This window comes from Aquarana catesbeiana, linkage group LG09 (assembly GCF_042186555.1).
Source record: "Aquarana catesbeiana isolate 2022-GZ linkage group LG09, ASM4218655v1, whole genome shotgun sequence".
NCBI classification, from domain to species: domain Eukaryota; kingdom Metazoa; phylum Chordata; class Amphibia; order Anura; family Ranidae; genus Aquarana; species Aquarana catesbeiana.
This window is the reverse complement of record NC_133332.1, coordinates 259,712,106-259,734,721: the sequence shown is the minus strand read 5'-3', so window position 1 is coordinate 259,734,721 and position 22,616 is coordinate 259,712,106. Positions and strand designations below refer to the sequence as shown.

Genomic DNA, 22,616 nt, shown 5'->3' with positions numbered 1-22,616 from the left:
AGTATCAGAGCCAGTTACATACTCTGCGATCGTTAGAGCGAGAACCAGGGCCATCTTTGATATTGATTGGGCCCTGGGTAAACATTTTCTTGGGGCCCCACCCTCCATGCTGAGACATACAAAAAATAGCAGGTGGACTCCAAATCAGTTTACTGCAGCAGAGAACACAGCGATTGCAATTGGTTGCCAGAGGTTATGGCCTTTCCTTACCGCTCACTGGCTGGTTACTAAAGGTTACAACACATAATTTCTGCTTGCCAAATGGTTGCTAGAGGTTACTGCACATTATGAGCGCTCACTTATTGGTTGCTAGAGATTACAGCAGATTACTACTGTTCACTGATTGGTTGCTACATGTTAATGCACTTCATTACCACTCACTGAGCACTGGAGCAATTCTAAATAATTGAGCAAGTAAAGGGGCACATTAATACACATACTACAGAAAAGGGTCAAAGACTGCAAATATACTGCAGGAGATCAGAGACTGCGGACATGATACAGGTGACAATCAGAGACTGCAGACATTATACAGGAGATGGTCAGAGAACTTTCAGCAATGCACAGCTTTACAGTTGAATAACACAGCTCAGGGTTTCAGAAGTCAGGCATTTTACGGGTGTAAGGACATACCTGGCCATCCAAGCAAACTGCATACAGCCAGAGGTCCGGCGGTGGGGCTTCCCCTCTGCTCTCACTACAACTGCTCCCCCCTGAGCATACAGGCATGGGGCGGGGTTAGAGCATCAGTGGAGCACCTGGCCCCGCCTCCAGACCTCTGTATTCCCCAGCCAGTATAGAGGGGTGAAGCCGGGAGCTCCACTGACACTCCCACTCCGATCACTGGCTCTCACTACAACCGCTCTGTTCCGAGCATACAGGCTGCATGGGGCGGGGTCAGGGAGTCAGTGGAGCTGCCCCCTCTGCTGGCTAGCTCGGGAATACAGTCTCCCGTGTCCTCTGTGCGCTCTGCAAAGCCGTCATCGGGGGGCCCCAATTCACAGGTAGCGCGGGCTGAATGCTTTGGGCCCCCCAACAAAGATTGGGCCCTGGGCAGGTGCCCCATTTGCCCTGCTTTAAGATGGCCCTGTCCAGGGGGGTCATCGTCCCAGTTCCATTCACAAAAAGGGGAATCTCAGATGGAGTCCATTCAGGCAGCGCAGACAGCTAGATGCGATTATTGAATCTCCAGGATGCTTACCCTCACATCCTAATTTTTTTTGTCTACCTCTAGCCAGAGGTCTGAACAATTGCTGGTGCACCAAAAAGATCTTCATTTACAACCTGCAGAAATATGGCTATGTTACCAACATTTAGGGTACCTGGGGGGTGCTCTACTGATTCCTCTGTTTTGCTTCAATTGTAGAAAGTGGTGTCAGTCAAGAGGGTAATTCAGAGGACAGAAACCTCTGTATGTTTGGTGCTACTTAGTGCCTCAATCTTTTGGATACAATGTCATCATGCATACCGATGATTCCTTGGGCACCTGCACCAGTTTTCAGTTGGGATTCTTAACTCAATGGAGGAAACAGAATCTAACACAGTTAATAGTGCCACTCAGTTTGAGTAGGGGTCTGCGGTTGGGGCCAAACAGAGAGACCTTGAACAAGTCACGTTCCGTTAGACTGGGTTGCTGTTATGAATCATGTCGGCAAGACAGTCTGGAAGGTGCACTGCGAGTGGCTGTCAGTTCAAGGCAAGTGGGGATTCCCAACCAAACACCAAACGGGGATGGTCTCAAACAGTGGCGTCGCTAGGGGGTGGCTTTTGGGGCTATAGCCCCGAATCTGGGGCCCATAGCCCAGAGTCTCTGCAGGGGTCCCTAAGGGGAGTGGAGGCTCCCTGGGGACCCTGATGTAAGTGGGGGGCTCTCTGGGGACCCTGATGCAAGGGGGAGGCTCTCTGATGACCCTGTTTTTTAAGGGGGCGGCTCTCTGGGGACCCTGATGTAAGGGGGGGCTCTCTGGGGATATACACACACACCTATATTACTGTATATACAGGTGTATGCCCGCCCAAGCATATGACTTTCTTTATTATGCTGCTATAGGCTCTAGCCCCAGATCTTTTGTAGACCTAGCAACGCCCCTGGTCTCAAATGCGCTGGAAGTTCAAGCGGCCTTTTTTAATTTTGGCATTTTTGCCTTGCTACACAGAATCTAGAGAAGACCATTCTCTCTGCATTTGGACAACAGAGCAGAGTTTGCCTATATTCAGCAGGGAGGTACTTGCAGCAATATGCTTTTTAGAGAGGTGAAACCCATAATGTCTGGAGCAGAAAATCACCTACAAATTCCAAGAACAGACAGACTATTATGCAAGCTTCCCAGAGGCATCTTCAAAATGGAGTTGGTGCAAAATACCTTCCAATGGCAAATTCCTCTTCCATATTAAGATGGAGGCGGCTTTACCAAGAGTGTTAGGGGGGAGAATCTGGTCTGCTCCCGCAGAACAAGAAACAGAGAACATCAAAGCCTTTCCCCAGTAGGTTCCACCTTTCTGGATCTAGAGATTCCAGATTCCCCCATCAAACCCAGGCATCAGGCAGTGGTTGAGAGGGATACAGGCAACCTTCCTCAGAGAGTAGGAGCCAGGATGGTGCACTTTGCGAGCATCTGGGCAGAAAAGATTTCTGGTTAAAAACAACAGACAGTCCTCTTCGCTTCCCACAGCAATCACAAACTTAAGAGAAGTCTGACTCAGTGTTCACATCCCCAGGCAGAGGAAACAGATGCTCTGGTCTCTCCTGGAACTGCAATCTACTCTATGTATCTCCCCTGACATCTCTCATAATGGGATTCTCCTGGAGGCTGTTAGGAGAGAGCAGGGTAGCCATGACTATTCCTCCATGTTGTCCGTGAGGGCCTTGGTTTTCCCTGAACACTCACTTCAGGATGCGGAGGCCGATTCCCCTCATGTGCAGGCTGGAGCTACAGGCATGACGGCTGAGGGGAGAGGCTGTAGAACCTGGGTTGCTCCAGCGTGATCTCTACTTTGTTGAATGCTAGAGGACACTATGCTGACAACTTGCCTTTTTTTCTCAGCTTTGATCCAGCAGTGCCTCCAGTGGTGACTGCTCTAGGCTAGATTGGACATGGGCCTTAACCTATACTCACTGAGGTTGCGAGGGTCGGTTATATCGGCACAATTTTTGGAGTCACTCATGAGGATTCATCCACCAAGAGGGGGAGTCTTTCCCAAGTAAGATTGGTCATTGTGGCAGGATTTACTTTCAGTTCAACCAGTTGCTTCAACAGGGCAGCATTCAGCTTGGGACATTGACTGCAGAGCAGTATCTATTGCAATATCCTTAGCCAGAGGGATATCCAAGATTCAGACTCTTGGAGCTTCAGAAAAACATAGTGCTTTCTTCCCAGAAAGAGTAGAGTTTTTTGGGAAAAATAATGAATTTAATACATTTTGGAATAAGATTGTAACATAACAAAATGTGGAAAAAGTGAAGCGCTGTGAATACTTTCTGGATGCACTGTACCATCTTCATCCATTGGCCAGTCATGGAAGATTTCCAGAAAAAAAAAAAAATATATTTATATTTTCTCTGATTTCTCTTAGGATCGAATAAATCTTTCACCTTTTACTAACAAAATAAATATATATATATATATATATATATATTTATTTTTTTTAAATAAATACCACCTCCAGCCAAAACATTTATTTTTTTAAGTGATAGATGAAGGGCTGTGGGGCAGTACCCAAGTGCCAGTAGGGATTGGTACTTAATCTTGATTTAAAGGCTCTGTATACAAGGATGATTTTGGCATTGAGCTGAGCCGGGGGCACTGGCAGCGATCACAGTGAGGGATAGGCAGAGGGGGGGCTATTGCAGGCATTGGAGGGGGTTTTTAGATTTCCTTATCTTTAGTTATACTGAGCAATATTTTTAGTTTTGGTCACATACACTGGCCACATTGCCCTGAAGAGGCAATGCAAAAAAGTTTAAGAGCTGCTTTAAAATAACATTTTTATAAACACTTTATTAGCCATACTAACAGGTTTAGCGTTCAGTGCAATGTGTGCATTGTGCAAAGAAGGCATTCCGTTGTGTTTTTGATGCGTGCAGGAAAAAGGAAACTTGTTTTGTTTTTTTTTGTTTTTTGAACTGGAACGCCCTGGAACTGACTGCACTGATATGAACTATGCCACTGGAAACCACATAGCCCTCTTTCCATGAGTTTTTGATGCAGAAAAAAAAAAAAACGCACTGGACTGCACATGGTGTGAACTGGCCCTTAGGTTTGTACTGTAACTTCATGCTCTATTATCGGTAAAAGACAATAATTTGCTTTGAACTCATCACGTTGAATCCTTCTCTTTCACACTTTCAAGACAAATAAGGGTAGGTCAAAAATTTATGAGGGGAGGTCAGGTCACAAGATGGTCAGCTCTCAGTGGGTTTCAGTCAGATGACCTCCTAAATTATGGGTGTCTGCTGACCAAAATAATTTTTCACTCAGTGGGTGCACTGGCCGGTATATTAAAATCTGTACATTCTTTTACCAATTTGGAATGACAGCTGAAGTTATTGGTGCTAAAGTAACATGGGCTATTTAGGCCTCTGTCAGATGCCTTGCATTCAAGTAAGCCTTTAATTTTGAAGGGGCTACCAATGTACCAGCACCTCTTCTTCCATACATAAAGATTAACCCCTTGGTCCTCTGTAAAGACCTGAAATTGAATAGCCCCCCCCCACTCATCTCTGCTTCTCAAGAGAGTACATTCAGTTCAGCTAATCTTTCACAATGAAGACTCTCGACAAAGTATTCAAAAATACATTTTGAAAATAAGACAAAGATTAGACTTGTCTATGCACTCATTTTCTTAATCGTTAATTACGGTTGTGAATGTTGCACACTATAGAAAACAGGATTAAAAAGAAGATCGACTCATTTGCGCTTTGGTGCTGGAGAAGGATTTCACACATGCTGTGGAGAGCCCGTAGAGTTTTCTTTTTCTTTTTGGAAGCGATCAAACTGGCTAAGTCACTAGAAGCCCAAAATGTTGAAGTTACAGCTATCATATTTTGATCACAGTCAGGAGAGAGATTACTGGTGAAGGAAATGTTTGGGAAGATCGAAGGAACCAGGCAAAGAGGGAGACCAACTACTAGGTGGTTGGACACATTGGCTACTTCAGTGGGGAAGATACTGGAGGATCTTGCCAGACAAGCACAAAGCTGAGTTTTTAGAGCTCTCATTTATAAAGTCACTAGGACTCAGATTTGAGTTGATGGTACTTAAACAGATGGGTTTACTTCCGCTTTAACATTTTCAAAAAACATTACATATCTGGGGCAGGACTAACTGTCACATTGGTTGTGTTCTCAACCAAACTGTAAAACCATCCAATGGCTGGTGTAATAACTGATCACATGTGCAGCATCATGGCAGTTGAAGATTAAACATGGGCTAGGATTGCAGCTTCCCTGGCTAAAAACGATAGGCTTTATTTCTACTTAAAAAAAAAAAAAAAAAAAAAAATTATATATTCTATCTTTCCTCATAGCTGAGCTCCTTCATGCCTCTTATCAGTTTGATTGCCCTTAGACCCCTTTCACACTGAGGGCATTTTGCAGGCGCTATAGCGTTAAAAATAGAGCCTGCAGACCGCCCTAAAACAGCTGCTCCATTCACCTGAGGGCTTTCACACTGAAGCGGTGCACTGGCAGGGTGTCAGAAAAAGTCCTGCCAGCAGCTTCTTTGGAGCGGTGAACTCACTGCTCCTCCCCATTTTGCAAGCGGATTTAATCCCTTTTCGGCCACTAGCAGGGGGTTAAAACCGCCCCGCTAGCGGCCGAATACCACCGCTAAAAATAGCGCCGCTTTACCGCTGATGCCCTAGGCGGCACAGTGTGAAAGTGCTCTTATTGACACCTTCCCCAGTTCTCCGATATTCCTTTTGTAATCTGGACTGTATATTCCAGATGAGGTCTGGGCTACACCCACCTAGCAGCCAAGTGTCTTGGACCATGCAGGAGAGTCCTAAGATTTCCTGAGTTATCTTCATCCAGTATAGTCCCACTCAAGAAGAGAGCGGGTACAGGATAACATCATTAGATACGTAAAACCTCTGACCGCCATTGAAGGTTACTGCCACTGACCAGCATTAAAGGGGAATGGATTGTTACTGCCCCTGATCACCAGTGAAGCAGAGATTGAAAAGGCACTGACTATTGATGGGCAGAGATTTTTTCACCAGTCAAGAGGAGGAACTTTTAACTGCCCCTGCCCACTAATTGAAAGAGGGGAGGGGGGGTGGTTTATTTCTATTGTCACCAATGTTGGATGTTATTTCTGCATCCACTGACACCATTGCTGGGGGCTTTTAAGGATACACCCACACCCCATTTTGATGATATGGACACTGGCCACATGTACTAGATTCCCTTCATGGTAGTTCTATCAAATTGTTCTCAAATCTTGGAAAAGACGACAAGTTACATCATACAGAAAGTAATGAATAATTATGCTATTAAAAAAAAAAAAAAAAAAAAAAAAACCAGAGGGGTTGTTAGCCTTACTTCTCACACTATAAGCTTGTCACAGTTTTTGCTAGGTGCCTGGATGAAGGACTTTTCTTCAACTCTGTTGTGGGGAAAGGTTAGCCTGTTTTTGCTAGCATTCTATTTGTTCTTGCTCTTTTCTTCCTCAGTCAAGCACTGACCCAAAGTGTACCCAATTCATTCCATAAATTAGGTGGCTCGGACAGACCATCATCCAGGCTTATGGTCTCAAGGAGTAGGTTCCACTCCTTGCTATTAAAAAGGCACACTAGAGCACTGAGGGGTTCCTGGACTCAGCTGCCACCTGGTCTTGAGTTCACACATTCGCCAAGTTCTGAAAGATGGACGTAGCAGCTTAATTGAGTCAAGCAATGATTATAGATTTGCTACATCCTGTTCTGAACTTGACTACTGGCATTTATGCGCAGACAGTGGCATATGCAAGTGAGGAGCGTTAAAGTTTGATGTTCAAAGTTAAGTTTTAGTTACAGTTCTGGGGTTTTGGTTATATATCCAACTATAAGGCCAGAGCAGGTAAAAGGAAAATTAGTTACTGCTCTAGGCAGTTGTGTTGTAGGCAACTCTCCTCGGGGTGGAAGCAGCAGGTACAGGCTAGGCATGTAGTAGGAAAATCTAGACAACTGCACTCCGATAAACACCTTTGTGTAAAATAACAAAAAGTTCATACAGCAGCAGGGTACAGAATAAAATACTGATAGGTTTCACACTCAATAGTGCTTCATCATAGCTAGAGCTGTAAGGTCTATGCTTTACTGTCCAAGTGTCAGTTCACCAACTACTCTTTGAAAAAGGACTGTGTTTAATCATTAGCTATGATGAAGCACTCTTGAAAAAGTACTTCAAATTTTTCATATTCTTGGCAATTCTACTTTAATCTTACTGTAGCTTTACTATAGATCAACCTTTAACATGGAAGGTACCCTTGAAATAGCTAACCAACTATAGTCTCAGGGAAGCCCAAACAATATTTACAGCTCATGGGACATTAGTGTCATGTCGCTGGGAGGTATGCTCCTTACCCTTGGTCATTCAGAAGAAATCGCCTCAAAGAGGTTAGTGGCTACGCATCTGAGAGGCAGAAATTGCTCAAGGAACCCCAAGAAACCTCGGGGGTTTCTCAACTCAGGTTGAGAAAAGGTTGCTGTAGATACATGGCGCCATGAGATTTTTACTAAAACTGTACAGATCTGATGCCCAACCTGCAGTCCTCAAGACCCCAGCAGACAAAACCGGTGTTTCCCTATTACAGTAGGGATTTCAAGGAGCCTCAATAGGTCTCCTGAAGCATGTCCCCAGCAACTCCTATACCATGTCTAGTGTCTCCAACAGTTTTATATCATGTCTGATTCTCTGGCCATTTGTTGCAATATGTCCACAATCTCTGACCATCTTTTACCAAGCCAATAGTCTGACTAGATCATGTGCATCTTCTGTACAAAAAAGTGGCAACCACCCCAACCAATAACTGGCCTTTGCAGTAAGGTGCACATGGAAAGGCAACATATAGCACAAAGAAAAATAAAATTAAAAAAAAAAAAAAATAAATAAATGCAATTTTTTTGCAGGCTAATAGGCAAGTGTGCTGGTGTGCTGGGAGATCTTTGTTGGTGGTGTGCGTCTGCCGCCTCTGATAATGAGGCGGGAGACATGTCGGGGGCTGCACTTGAGGGCCCCCCATATCAAGAAATTTGCCCACCACTTGTATGGATGAGGGTCTGGCCGGCCTAATGTGGCAAGAAGCTTTTTAACATCAAATGTATAATAGAACAAATGTATAATAGAACACTCCTGTGCTCCAGATCCTGGGAAGAAAAGCACCTCTAACCCAGTAACACCATCACCAGCCAAAAAAACATTTTGTTCTTGCTGAGCTCCTTCCCATTACATTCTCAAGCCAATTAGTGTGGTTTTGGCTCAGTTATGACCCGTGAGGTTTCTGAACATACAAGATTTTCCAGACGATACACAGAAAGTTACAAATTTGATAAGGGTTTTATTGACATTTCCTCTGTACAGACTTTTTTCCTCCTTATTGGAAAAACCAAATGAACAGCAGTAAAAGCTTTTAATGGATTACCTTTGCCATTTTATGTACATAAGGAAACAGTCAGAGAAGGCAGTATATTATATAAAAAACCTAAAAATGGACAGTAAAACATGGCAGGTACCCAACATCAGATCCATACCCTGCAGTCTGCTTTGCGAGGGATTCAACTTCACATTGCCCAAACCTTCTCCTCTTACCCAGAACTCTGAACATTAGCAAGAATGCAAGATCAGTTACCGGGGAAAGGTTTATTCGTTGCACTTAACTGAGACATTAAAAGAAATTCATAATCCAAGAACAAGTCCATTCAAAACTTTTGTTTTGGGTGAAAAGAAGTGCCGTGTGAAGATACACCCAACCACTGAGGCCTTCCGTGAGCTTTCACTATTGTCCCCACCATTGTCCCCATTCTTGCCGTTCCTGTTCTAGTAAGTATTCAAGAAAAGCAGCTTATGGCAGGTGAATTTAACACTTAGATGCAGCAAAGTCAGAAGGGAAGAGATGGGCGATACCTTCAATGGTGGACAGGCACAGAAAAGTTTTAGAATCAACTGCATCTGCACATCAGATACACCAAATCACTCACCCAAAAACTAAAGAACTTTTGAATAGACCTTCTTTAATTCACTTGCGTTAGCCCTTTAAATCACAAAAGCTTCAAGTCTTTATACCGTCTCCCTGCCTCACCTGAGGACAAAAAGGTTTACTATAGTTCATAAAAAAAAAATTTTAAAAACATTTGTGCGTAAATTCTCACCTTTAAACAACAAACAAAATCCCCCTTAAATCCAGAGGATAGAAATTCTTGTTCTTTATATCATACAAAAGCAGGTTTGGATTAGTAGACTGTACCATGCACTGGTGAATATGGCCAATTTATGCATATACATGAAAAAAAAAAAAAAAATTAAAACAGGTTTTTGTCATAAGTAACAGCTTGCGTCAGTCAAGGAGTATCTGGAAGCCAAAAGGCAAATCATGGATGTCTAAGCCAACTCTTGCATAGAAACAAAAACAAAAAAAAAAAAAAAAAAAGTTAAGACTCCAATGTAGTGCCCCTTTTACAACAGTAGCCGTCTCGCAATTTTCCTCAAATATCCCTTCCTTTCTACTACTTGGCTTTTACACCTCTCCTCAGACATCAGGAATTTTATTCACTGCATTGGTTGAAGGCGAGGAATGCATCAGCCAAGATTTGCTCCAACGTATGGAACAGTTTTGGCATAACATTTCAGAGATTTTCATAGCTTACACCAAATGGACACATAAACAAGAAGCTACAAATTACGGGTTAAATGGAGAAAAAAAAAAAAAAAAAAAAAAAGTGTGTTTCTAGTGGTTGGCAAGTCAAAACTTTGATGCTTTTAGGCGTTCTAGCAGAATTTTCACATGGCACAACCTTCCAGGAGTGTCAGATGCCTGGTGCCCTGCCATCCTTAATGGTTTCTTTAGCCAGTCCCTACATCCCTACTATGTCCTGTAGTGAAGTACGACTAGCAGATTGAACCACAACCATGTGGTGGAAGCAGGCATTTGACACTCCTGGGTCAGCTACTATAGAATTACAGATGGTTGTAGCGCTTGAAGATTGCAAGGTTCAACTCTGCCACCTGCTGGAGAGGCAAATATTCAGAGGCTGCAGATGCATGCATCTTTACAAGAAATGTATTTAAATAAACAAAAGTGACCAGTCATGAAAAAATATGGGGCGTCATTGCTAACCCTTCTAAAAAATCCTAGTTGCCTTTTTTGCATTATAAAACATCAAGTCAAATTTAGGTAAATACACACCAGGTGCATCAAAACAGTGTGCAAAGTTTAACAGTTCACTCAGTTTAGTTCTATGAGTCAGGGACAAGAGCAAAATCATGCACTTCTGATACACCGAAACACTACTACTTTTCTGCATGTCTCATGTGCAGTCCAGCCAATAAAAAAAAAAAAAAAAAAAAAAAAAAAAAAAAAAGGGTTGGGCTGCCCTACACTCAATGTATGGAAACACACCTTTGTTCGATTGCATATGCAAGTTTGAACCAAGCCTTAAAAAAGCAGAACAGCCCAAATAGAAAATCCTGACCCCCTGCCAGCATGATGTAGAGAAGGACTCTTGGTCTTTGTTGGAAAACAGTGGTTTCTCTGCAGAGGACACCTCTGCAATCAAAGCTCATGTTGCAAAGCTCAATTTACAGGGACCTCTGCAGAGGTATGTTGACAGTCTGTCTGCATGTTGTAGGATGGGGGGGGGGGGGGGGGGAACGACCCTTGCTCCCTGCGTGGAAGTCTCTGCAGAGGACAGGATGCTCTAGTCAGCTTTCTTCATATGAACTGTAAGGTTGCCTCTGCAGAGGAGACCACTGCTTCCACACAGGGAACTAGGGCTCTTTTCTACAGCATTCTGGCAGAGGACATTCTAAAGAATATAAACTGTAAGACTGCAACTACAGAATGGGAAGTCAGCAATAGCAGCCACCATTTTTGTTTAACCAGTAGGGCCAAGTAACACGGCTTCAACTGACAACACCAATATCACAAAAAAATTGGATATCCGAATTTTGGCATCCTGGCTCATACTGTAAGGTATATTGCAGACACATTCAACACTGCCATCATCATGTAACAGCTTAATATTTCTCTAGTTATGAAGCTTGGTCATATGAACTCTTTGCGAGAAGCCTATGTTGGTGTTAAAAGCAAAAGCAGATGTTTGCCAACAGATGGTTAAGTCTCAAATATTTCACACATTCTGACAAGTCCAGCCGCTTATTACCCAGCGGGTGCGAAGCCAAAAGTGTCACTTGAGTAGTAACCATCAGTCCGCACTGTTCCTCAGCCCCAGAACAAGGAGGGCCGAACACACTGCTTATAGTATGAAAGTCATTTTGAACAATTGTTCCAGTCTTGAATCTGTCCACTGTAAGGGCCAGCTTAACAAGTCAAGGGCCCTAATGGACAAGGGAAGATCTTCAAAGTTTTAGTTTTTAGTACACCCTGTTACCCAGCTTATTTATACAAGCACAGATGGTTTAACTGTCCAACACCTGGCCTGGAAAACACTGCGCTCCCCAATGTGCAAATGGCACCGGTTTAAAAGTAAAACAAAAAAAAAAAAAAAACGAAAAAAATTAAAAATCATCAAGTCATGTTTAAGTCGCAAGTCTAGATACAAAGGCCTGGTGGCGCTTGTTTAGCGGATGTGGGCCATTTCTTCCAGGAATGGCGTTTTCATGCATCCAGTGCAGAGCTGATCCATCCACAAAGGTGCTTCGTGCTGCAGCGGGGTGCGGCGGGGGAAGAAGATATAGCTTAAGTCGTAGTTCAGGAGGCAGCTGACAGAGGCCATGTAGAGATCAGAGAAGCGGCAGAGGCGGCGGGAGAAGTAGGTGGGGTTGTGGCAGGTGCGGAAAATACTACCAAACTGAGGGTTGAAGAGGTTCTTGGTCACTGCCCTGTAAATGAAAGGAAAATAAAAAAAAGCCTCAATTAATAAAATAAAGGGTTCTACTTTTTTGTAATAACAGGAAAATAAAGCATACTATTAAAAACACACAGGACAGTTTCCAGTCCTCCACAGTGTACAATGTTACAGTGCCACGATTGGGTAGTTTAGAATACAGGCGACAACAGAACTGCCTATTTGAAAGGGTGACCATTCAGATTCTACCTGGAGCTTCCAGCTATAAGTAGCTATAGCTATTATTGGACACTTTAAAGTGGAGCTGAACTTACTTTTCCTTCAACAGTAACCCACGCTTCATCAGCATATACTGGAGAATGTCAGTCTTGAGCTGTTGCAGGAGGAAGTCACTCCTACGCATTCCGGCGATCTTGGCATACAGGGACCATGCCAGTGATGCAAGCCATTTTCTATTGCAGAAGAGAAATTGCATGTCTCTTCACAACTGAAGAGCCTGCATGCAGTTTTTAACAGCGGGACTTTACTTCTATGCTACACATACATGACCATGTAAGAATTACTCAGTTTAGGAGTCTTTTTTTTTTTTTTTTTTTTTAAAGTGTAACTAAAGTCCACAATAGTTACCCCTCTCCTTCAATGGTTTAAGGTCACTCACCTGCATCTACCAGGCTTTCTGCAGGTGCCAGGTTGTGGCCATGTACATTGGCCAGCGTGTGAATGAGTGGAGGAGTTCAGTCATCCCACCACACGGGTTTTGCTAGAACGTAAACTTAACTGTGCATGCACAGCTCACTCTAAGGGACTTTGAGCAGGAAAGTAGCTTTATTCTACTGCAGAAGAGAAATTGCACGTCTCTTCACAAATTAAGAGCTTGCTTGCTCGTTTTTTTTAAATGGTGACTTTAGTTTACTTGAGGCCTGGTTTATACTGGCAGGTAAAAAAAAAAAAATTAAAAATTTAAAAGGTTGAGGCTGCTTCTCTCTAAAAAGGTTCCATGTCTCCTCCTCCCATGCTCATCACCAGAGCCTCTCCCATCCTCTAGAGCAGGGATATGCAACTAGTGGACCTCCAGCTGTTGCAAAACTGAAAGTCCCATGAGGCATAGCAAGACTGACAGCCACAAGCATGACACCCAGAGGGATGATGGGACTTGCAGTTTTGCAACAGCTGGAGGTTCGCTAATTGCATATCCCTGCACTAGAAGTCCCTTCCCGAATCTGTCAACCATTAGGCGATCCCCAAAAGCACATCTCTTCAGGGAAGCATATCCCACATTCACCTAACTGAATGTCAACTCTCCCATCAGATCATCCCTCACAGTTATTAACTTTTGTACCACTTGCCCCTCCATATTAGAGTGTAAGCTCTCAGGACCAAGGCACTCCTATCCCCCCCCCCTTTTATTGAATTGCACTGCAACTGTACTTTCTACCTTTATAAATGTAAAGCACTGTGCAAACTGTTGGCGATATACAAATCCTGAATACATTTTAACTGCCTCCTGAAAAAGCAAGTGAACATGTCCAGCAGCCATGTTAGTGCACACTCCCACACTGTGGAAAAATGTGTGGGACTTTAAAAATGAGGCCATGAAATCATGTGCCTCCAGCCCTTAGAGCAATTGTGTGAAATAAAAAAAAATAAAATAAAAAGTTTGGGTCTTTAAATTAAATTAGGCATACGGCTACAGTAATCAAGTAGAAAAGCAGTAATATGTTTTAACATAAATACACGCAGAACAAACATGAACTAAAAGTATAAGCAGTAATCAAAGACAATGTATAGATCAGGTCTTTGATACTGCTTATACTTTTAGTTCATGTTTATTCTGCCGTAATATGTCAAAATTAAAACCTACAGTATTACTGCTTTTCTACTTGATTACCGTAGCCTTATGCATCATTTAAAGTCCCAAACCCTCCTTTTTACACACTCCCACATTGTGGCGAAACGTATACCACTAGTTGTGTTCAGCAGAATTACTCAGTACCACCATCACCAATATATGACCCATTCCAGCGAATAGGGCCGCCCTGGAACAGTGTGTAATGCATGTGGTTGTGGCACAGTGGGCTTTCAAAGGTTAAAACTGGCAATGAGAAAGACTTTCCACCTCAGCCACCTGTGAAATGCCTCTGAAAAGCAGTGTAACGCAGATAAAAAAAAATTTCAGAGGGATGGCCATACAAGCTCAAAGTAATAGACAAAAAAAAAAAAAAAAAAAAAAAAAAAAAAAAAAGCATGCCACCTCCTCGGCTGAGTTAAGGGCTTCAGTACATTGAGTCTAACTGGAAACAATAATGCAGACTAGAACATCTGAGTAATGTCACAAATCCTTATCTGCATACTTTTGTCAAGGCATGGACTCCAAGAACTGTAGCCAGAGGGTCAGTATGACAGTCAAAGTAGCACCTACTTGCTTAATTCAGGAGTGCCGATGACCAGAAGGGAGGAAGAAGTACACAAAGAGGCAGTAAAAATTGAGTACTGTCTGTGATACTTTTTTATCATGGACAATACTCCATTTTCTCTGTCACAATTGCACTAAGACGGCTACAATCAAATCAAGTACAAAGAGGCAGTCATATGTGAGTGTAGAGCAGCGCACACAATGGGAAGTACCTGAGCTCTTGTCTTTCCCTCATCCAGTCTTGTAGAATCTGCTGTGACTCCGGATCACGGAAGTTCTGTAAGGGAACAACATTTACTGAGAAATGCCTTTGCAGGTCAGATTTCTGACAGCCTTTAAACAGATACAAACAACCCGCATCTCCTAGGGAGGAAGCCAACCAATACTCTACTACTGGTAAAATCACACAAGTCAATGCTCTGATGGACTACAAGACAGATTTATGACCTCGAGATACACAAAACACATTTTAGCTGAACAACTTTCTACAAGACAGCAACTCTACAGGACATCAGAAGGGGAACAGAAGAGATACAGAAGTCATTACATCACACTGCTCAACTGAATCCAGAAGAGAACAGGAGTTGAGAAACAGATGTGCAATTTCACACCCTGTAAAAGGGTCATGGTTAACCACCAACAAACACCTTCTGTAGTCTTCCCATTAGTATGATCATTAGAAAAACAGAACTTGCTTAAAGCAGAGTTCCAGTTGTTTATTAAAAAAGTAAGCAGCTACAAAAAAAAAAAAAAAAAAAAAAAAAAAAACCACACACCACACCTGTCCCAGGATCCAGCCATCCAAACCCTCAGTTCTCTTCCTCTCCCCGACACCACAAGTGTGGGCACCCAGCCGTGAAAGCTTGCGGCTTCACAGCTGAGTGCACACTGCGCCACCTTAATGGCCGGGCAATCTTCTGGGACCAGTGACGTGTCCCAGAAAATTGCAGGGAGGGGGGAGAGGAGAACTTCCACTTGAGTCATCTAAGCTGCCCAAGCAGAAGTGGGTGGGAGCTGGGTACCCACTACCCCCCCAAATGTGGCATGCAAGGGGTGAGGAGTGCTTAAAGCAGAACTTCCACTTTCAGGTGGAACTCTGCTTTAACCACTTGCTTACTGGGCACTTTCACCCCCTTCCTGCCCCGGCAAATTTTCAGCTTTCAGTGCTGTCGCACTTTGGGTACAGTGTTACATGACCATGCAATTGTCATTCAAACAAAGAAGACACTTAGCCAAATAGAGCTTTTTTTTGTGGCAACCACAATTTTTTTTTTTTTGCCAAAAAAAAAAAAAATTCTAATTAAGTAATTTTTCTCATTCACTGATGTGTGTTGATGAGGCTGCACTGATAGGTGGCATCGTTAGTGGGCACACTGACAAGCACCACAGAAAAACAGGACACTGATGATTAGCACTCCGATTGTCAGTGTAGATGTCCTGAGTGGATTTGCCGGTTATCACCTCTCCTCTCATGCTGTCAGCCTGAGCAGAGGATTGCCGATAACCGGCAAGCCCTGTTTACACTGATCAGCTGTGTTTGGACACAGCTGGTCACATGGCAACGAGCCACTGTGATTGGCCCTTTACCCCGATCTGTGATCAGATGTGTCCTAAGCACACTGATCAGATCCCTGCCGATGCGCAGACGGCACAAACAAGGATGAACGTCCATTAGAGGCCATCCCGGCAATGTGAGCCCGTGCTGTAGCAATCTTTCACCTAAGGTGTGGGCGGGAAGAGATTAAACAAGGCTATAAATATATGCATCCTTCTTTAGCAAATGCAGATTATCTGGTTCTGGGAAAATGTACAAGGACTGTTAATGGTCTCATTTGTCTCGAATGTAGACAAGGAAAACGGTTTGACAGCAATTTTAAGTGGGTCCCTCACACTCAACATCAAGCTTCTTTATAATAAATGCAACCAATCAATTGGGATGCAATGCCAGGCTCCTGCAGATTCTTCCTCCAGCTCTGTCCATGCAAGTTATGGGCTTTCAGTTTGACCACTGTCACACTGGTGCGGTTTTTAGGCGCTTTAGCGCTAGAATTAGCTTCTGCAAAGCGCCTGAAAACTGCCTCCCATTCACTGCAGTGTCTTTTTTCACACTGGGGCAGTGTGCTTGCGGGACGTTCCGAAATGTCCTGCAAGCGGCATCTTTGGGGTGGGTTGGGAGCGATGTATTTAGTACTCTCAAAATGCCCTGTCGATTGGAATGAATGGGCAGCACTTTCTAAGCACCGCAAAATGGGAGTTAACTTTTTTTGGGTTAAAAGCGCCCCACTGGCAGCTGAAAAGCAGTGCAAAACAGCGCATAAAACGAGCGGCGCTTTAGTGCGAATGGCAGGTGCTGTCAGTGTGTAAGGGGTCTTAAAGACCTAGAGAAAAAAAAAAAATGGAAACGGGATTACGATTCAGCTGATCACATCCCATTTGCACCATGTTACACCCCAAGTCGCCTTTCACACAGGCCGGATCTGGTTTTTCTCAGCAGGGCATCTATCTGCTGATCCCTTGCTGAGCAAAACAGCCAGATGACAGGTCCGTGTCCCCTCAGACTATGCAGAATGGACAGACCTCTATGGGCAGTTGGATGTAAACCAGCTGTCCATTTTACATCCAACTGCCCTACGATTCCATTCAGGTGGAGGGTAACAGATCCCCTAGTTTGTTTTTGCCAGATCGGATGTAGCTGGGTGCAAATAGACACAATTCCCACAGCCCATGGGTGTAACATGTGGAAAAAAGGTGAATTTAGCCTTTAAAAAAAAAAAGTTCATTTTTTTTTTCATATTAGTCTTCTAAAAAGGAATTTAATAAAAGTTTACTTGTATTCATTGAGTTTCACCCTACATTTAATTCCTTTGAAAAAAATTTGATTCGCTCACTATTTATTGATCATGGTCTATGACAATGTGATGGGAAATTCAAAAATATAAGAATAGTCACAGGAGAAACCAGTTTTTGATGACCACCGTTTCTGGGGAGATTACCCCCTTACTTTCTGTTGCGTCTCTGGGACAGAGTGACCACATTGCTTACCCAATTCTCTATTCTATCACAGGAAAAACTAGCTCTGCCATGAAAATGACAAGCTGCAGCCATAGATTTTGTAGTAGAGTACACGCCTACCTGCATACGCTCCAGCAGACCAGTCAGTGCTTGCATCCAAGTCAGGGACTGAGAGTATTGCTCAGTGTTAACAATTTTTGTTTCACTCTCCAACTCTGGTACAATGGCTCCTGTCCTCCAGCCATGACGCAACATCAGATCCTTGGGGAAAACAGCAGAAGGGTTACCAGGAGATACAGGAAGAGGGGATATTACATGTTTAGAAAAAAAAATAAATAAAATGAAAGAGGTGACACTTACTGCAAGGTCACTATATAGGTGGTCCCCAAAATATAACACTCTAGAACCTCTCCAGCCAGTCAAACGAAGGAAATCAAATAGGTTTCCCTGAAAAAAAAAAAAAAAAAAAAAAAAAAAAAAACCATGACATTAAACTTTGTTAAACGGATTACGGTTTTTACATCATGTTGATTTTTTTGGGCAGGAAAAATTAACATATGCAATATTTTTTTTAATACTTTCTACATGAAGCAAATATGGCAGGAAATGCAAGGAGTTCAGCTCTTGACTACAATGCTAACAGCTTTGGCTGTAGACCAATGCAGCAGAATATTGGAAAGCACAAAGTCGAAGGAGTTGCATTCTTTTTTCTCCCTATGCTGGAATAGAGAGCATTCATCTACATTTTGCATCTGCAGTTTTATGCAAAGAACTTGGGGGGGTTGAGGTGTACTTGTGCCAATACTTTGGTTGACACATCGTTAACGCATAACCTGAGAGATGGCCTTTCAGCAGAGGTTGGTAATGTGCCCATACAACCCATATTCTATCAATCCAGCCCAAAATCATTTAAGACACACAAAAAAAATAAAGTATTTGCAAGTCTTCCCCACCACTACCATTCACCCATCCACAGACCAAGGTATACCACTGGACACTAAATGAACAAAACAAAACACAATGACTTGTAACTACCAAGACCACCGCTCCTGCTTCTAAGACTTAAAGTTAAACTCTAAGAACAGACTGCTAGCACATTGTCAAGACAAGAACCTAGAGGCATCGCCACATGCCTTTGTCATTTAAAGAGCCCCACCAAGAGCTGAGAAAGACAGACACTCCAATATGGAGAAACTGACTGTTTAGTACATTAAAAAGGGGGTACAGGAAGGGCAGGTCAAAAGGCTGACCCCTAGTTGAAGGAAAATGAAGAGGATGGACTTAAAAGCCCAAATAACGTCCTAGATGAAAACTGGCACTTACATATTAACATACGCTGAGTTATCTTTAGTTTTTTGGGAGATTGTGAAAGTATGTGTAGGCATCTCTAGGGACCATCATTTCACCGTTATGTCTGATCATTATAGTCAGAATTTAGTAAAGATTTGCTTTACTGCAAGGGTGGACAAATATGGAATTTAGGAGCCAGCAGAATTTTTTTTTGGTTTCCACTTTGGACTAGTCATCTATGGTATGGCCCTACATACATGTCCATGATATCTCTAGTATGGCCCTACACAGCCCTTAAGACCCCTTTCACACTGAGCCGCGGCCTCTGTTTAAGCGGCGCTTTTAACCCAAAAGAAAGGGTTAAAAAGCACCCGCGTTGCGGCACTTACAAATCGCTTTGGAAGCATTTCCTATTCATTTCAATGGGCAGGGCGTTTTGGGAGCTCTAAATACAGCGCTCCCAAACAACCCCAAAGATGTTGCTTGCAGGACTCTTCCTAACACCCTGCAAGCGCACCGCCCCAGTAAAGTCATACTGAAATTAATTGGAGGTGGTCTTAAGGCGCCATTTCTAGCGCTAAAACTCCTATATAAAAAAAAAAAATAAAAAAAAAAAAAAGCCTCAGTGTGAAAGGGGTTTTATTATTGGATCTGACCTTTCCTCTTCAGAAACATTAGCCGTATTGTCTTGTAATAGGTACATTTCCTGCAAATAGATATCCTCTTAACTACTAATTTAGGACTTCCTTCCCATACTTCATACAAGCCTTTAATGTTATCAGCTAGCCTGCCAAAACACAACGTCCTTAGACAGTAGACTATGCCAGAACCTGGACTCAAAGAACATTATTCATAGTTTAATTACTGTAAAGTCTCCTACACCCGCTGTTTGTACAAGACGGGTCTCCAAAACAGCAAACAGGACATACGTGTTCACAGACATGCATGGACGCGCCGCTAACCCCTTTGCGTTTTGGGTTTTTATTATACAGCGATTAGATTCACTGCCAACCTCAGCAAAGCGATGAAATGGAAAACTGGGCAGCGGGTCGTCATTTGACATCCAGGCAGAGGGCAGTTTAAACAAGCCTTTTGTTCCTCTGGCTTCTATAGGAATCACGTAGCCTGCATGCTCAGCGGTGGGAAAACAAGAAAACAGAGCGGTGACAAAGAGCCAGCATGACCCCCACTTGTCTTCTGTGCCAGTAAAGGCATCCTCATACATATAGAATTGTTATACAAATCACTCAGTCACTCTTCAGATTGAAAGTAAACTTGGCCCTTCTAAAGAACACTAGACTTGGCTCTGTTTACAGATAAAGGAGTAGGGAACGTTCCTGAGCTGCATGAAAAGTGCCAACAACATCAAGCATGTCAGGAAAAACAAGAGGGCCCAACAGGGCTCTATACTCACACCCAAATACATACCGACTGCTCAGCACTGTCAAACTCCTTCACCCCTTACTGCTCACATGTGTGGTGGTATAGAGGGTGGGCTTTACTGTCCACACGCTGCACATAAAGCTCTGCCGCCTACTGACGCTTGTGTGTCAGTGTGCTCAAAGCAGTGACCGAGATATTCATGGCAACTCTTGGTTGTCATTGACAGCTCAGCCAATCAAAATGACCCCATGAAATCAGCTTTGAGCACCGCGGCTAATGCTCTGGCGATTTACTGAAGTGGATGCCAAAATTTAAAAAAAGGGTTGTAAAGCTTTGTGTTTTTTTCACCTTAATGCATCCTATGCATTAAAAGGTGAAAAAAAAGACACCTTTCACTCACTCTGAGGATCGGGGCCACTGTGCAAAACGAACTGCACAGTGGAGGCAAGTATGATGTTTTTGTTTTTTTGTTTTTTTCTTTAAAACAACAAACATGAACCTATACAACCCTTTAAAGAGCTCATTCTACCCCAATGAATGATACAGAAAGGAGATGCCACGCACCAATCAGGCGTGTGACATCTAAAGCCTGTTTACAAGCAAAATGAGTCAGCCCATGGCCTCGGAGGAGCCAAGGCTGAGGCCATTCTAGTTCTACACTTAATACATGGGCTGATCGGTGGTGCTACTTCATTTCAGTTTAAGTCCATCAGTGGTGACATAATCAGGCAGCCTTTCCTACACCCCAAGGCGTTGAGACCCTGGAGCTGGGCGGGAAGGGGTTAAAAAGTAAAAAATACATACAGTAAATCTCTACTCCAAAACTCCCCCCCCCCCCCCCCCCCATGTTTTGTTTCCACCAACCCGTACAGAACACTACCGTTGATCCTGCCAGAAATCCAGTGACAACACTACTGTGATTTCACTAAAAATTCAAGCAGCGTTATCAGCCCTGCCAGAGTTCTTAGACAACATTTCCCCCTTTTGGTGCAGAAATAAGAAGGGGACAAGTTGTGTAGTCTAACAAGGGAAGAACTCAGGCAGGGCTGACAACACAGCTTGGGATTTCATTGTAGCAGAGGCAGTGCTGTCAAGTTTTTATAGGAAGTTAGGAGCACACTGGCAGGATAATAAGGTACTTTATGTACCTGCAGTATTTTTAAAGGATCACCTGTTGGAACATGTTACATGCCAGAATCTCAGGAAGAGGAGGATCAGAGTTGATCTGTGCAAAACCACCAAAGCAGGTCTATAACATATTTGCCACTTACTAAAAAAAAATAAAAAAAAAAAAAAAAAAAGAAGACTTACAATCACTTTAAAGCAGACTCTCGATATCCTTCCAAGCTGAGCCTCTGAGCTGAGTCAGAGGAGAATTGTTGGATATTTGGAGTAACAACTTCTATGGACAACTTCCAGAGTCTGTGGACTTGGGATCACATCCAAAGCACAAATGCCGGGAAGGGAGGACGGGATTACAGAAATCTTCGTCAGCACCTTTCCCACACAAAGGCATTCTAATACTTTTATAGAAATTTGTATAGGGCATCTTATCTCAAATATTGCAAAAAAAAAAAAAAAGTTTAGTTGCTAACCCAATCTTCTAAAACTTCAGTAACTGCAGCTAGTGCGACAAAATGCCAAAACTAGATGAAATGTATTTCCTCCAGAGAAACACCTTAGAAATCTCTTTAAAACAGAAATGCTTAAATTTAACCCAACAATGTCTTCGCCTTAAGGAATACTCAGTTTCCTATAGACATAATGCCGTACAAAACACCATCCAGGGATTTGTTTTGTTGGGTTGGCCAGTTGCCAAACCTCCCCAGAAGACATCCTGTAATATAGTGTGGAGTTCCAGGACGTACAGCAGAAGAGCCACGTATGCACAGATGAGCCTTTCATAGCAGGGAGGACGATGTGAAGAGGAGCTGTCAGAAGCCAGGAAGCATGGCTCCCTATAAGCCTTTGCACACATACAGCTGCCAAAAGAGCTGACACAATGTACTCTCAACTGCTATACAAGCACTGCTGATGTGGCTGTTAGCACTTATGTGCCAGCGAATGCCTCCAATCATTTAACCTGCATAACAAACTAATTACCGTAGTTTGCTTTAACAGGAGAAAAAAAAAAAAAAAAAAAAAAAAAAACACACAACAACATTTAGAGTACAGCAGAACCTGCTTGCTTTCAGACCATCTGTCTGGCTGAAACAAATATGGGTTGTGCGAAGTAGGAGGGTGGGGGGGTGGAAGGAATTTTAAAAAAATAAAACAGGACGCACCAACCTTGCGCATTTAAAAATAAATAAAACAGGACGCACCAAACTTGCGCATTTACCCCCAAACTTGGTGGTTTGATTAGTGAAGATTGTTTTGTTCCACTCTGATCTACCGCACAGCTCAAGCACAGGAGGAGTTTTTTGGCCATTTTCTGTACTGTCTCAGTGGCTCACTGGGTACCAGCCCAGACATGTGGTGGATACCACCTCCAATGTGGTGATCCTGCCTGAGC

At 43.1% G+C, this 22,616-nt stretch overlaps 1 protein-coding gene across 1 annotated transcript in view; it reads right to left on the bottom strand.

Moving 5' to 3' along the window:
* Nucleotides 1-8,517: 8,517 nt before the first annotated feature.
* Nucleotides 8,518-22,616, bottom strand: part of LOC141108566 (5'-nucleotidase domain-containing protein 2-like) — a 67,238-nt gene continuing 53,139 nt past the window's right edge. The window contains exons 11-14 of the mRNA XM_073600283.1: nt 17,789-17,875; nt 17,549-17,689; nt 14,629-14,693; nt 8,518-12,037 (exon numbers count right to left, since the gene is read on the bottom strand). Of these exons, the coding sequence (XP_073456384.1) occupies nt 11,776-12,037; nt 14,629-14,693; nt 17,549-17,689; nt 17,789-17,875 (555 nt within the window). The 3' untranslated portion in view covers nt 8,518-11,775. The remainder of the gene's footprint in view (nt 12,038-14,628; nt 14,694-17,548; nt 17,690-17,788; nt 17,876-22,616) is intronic.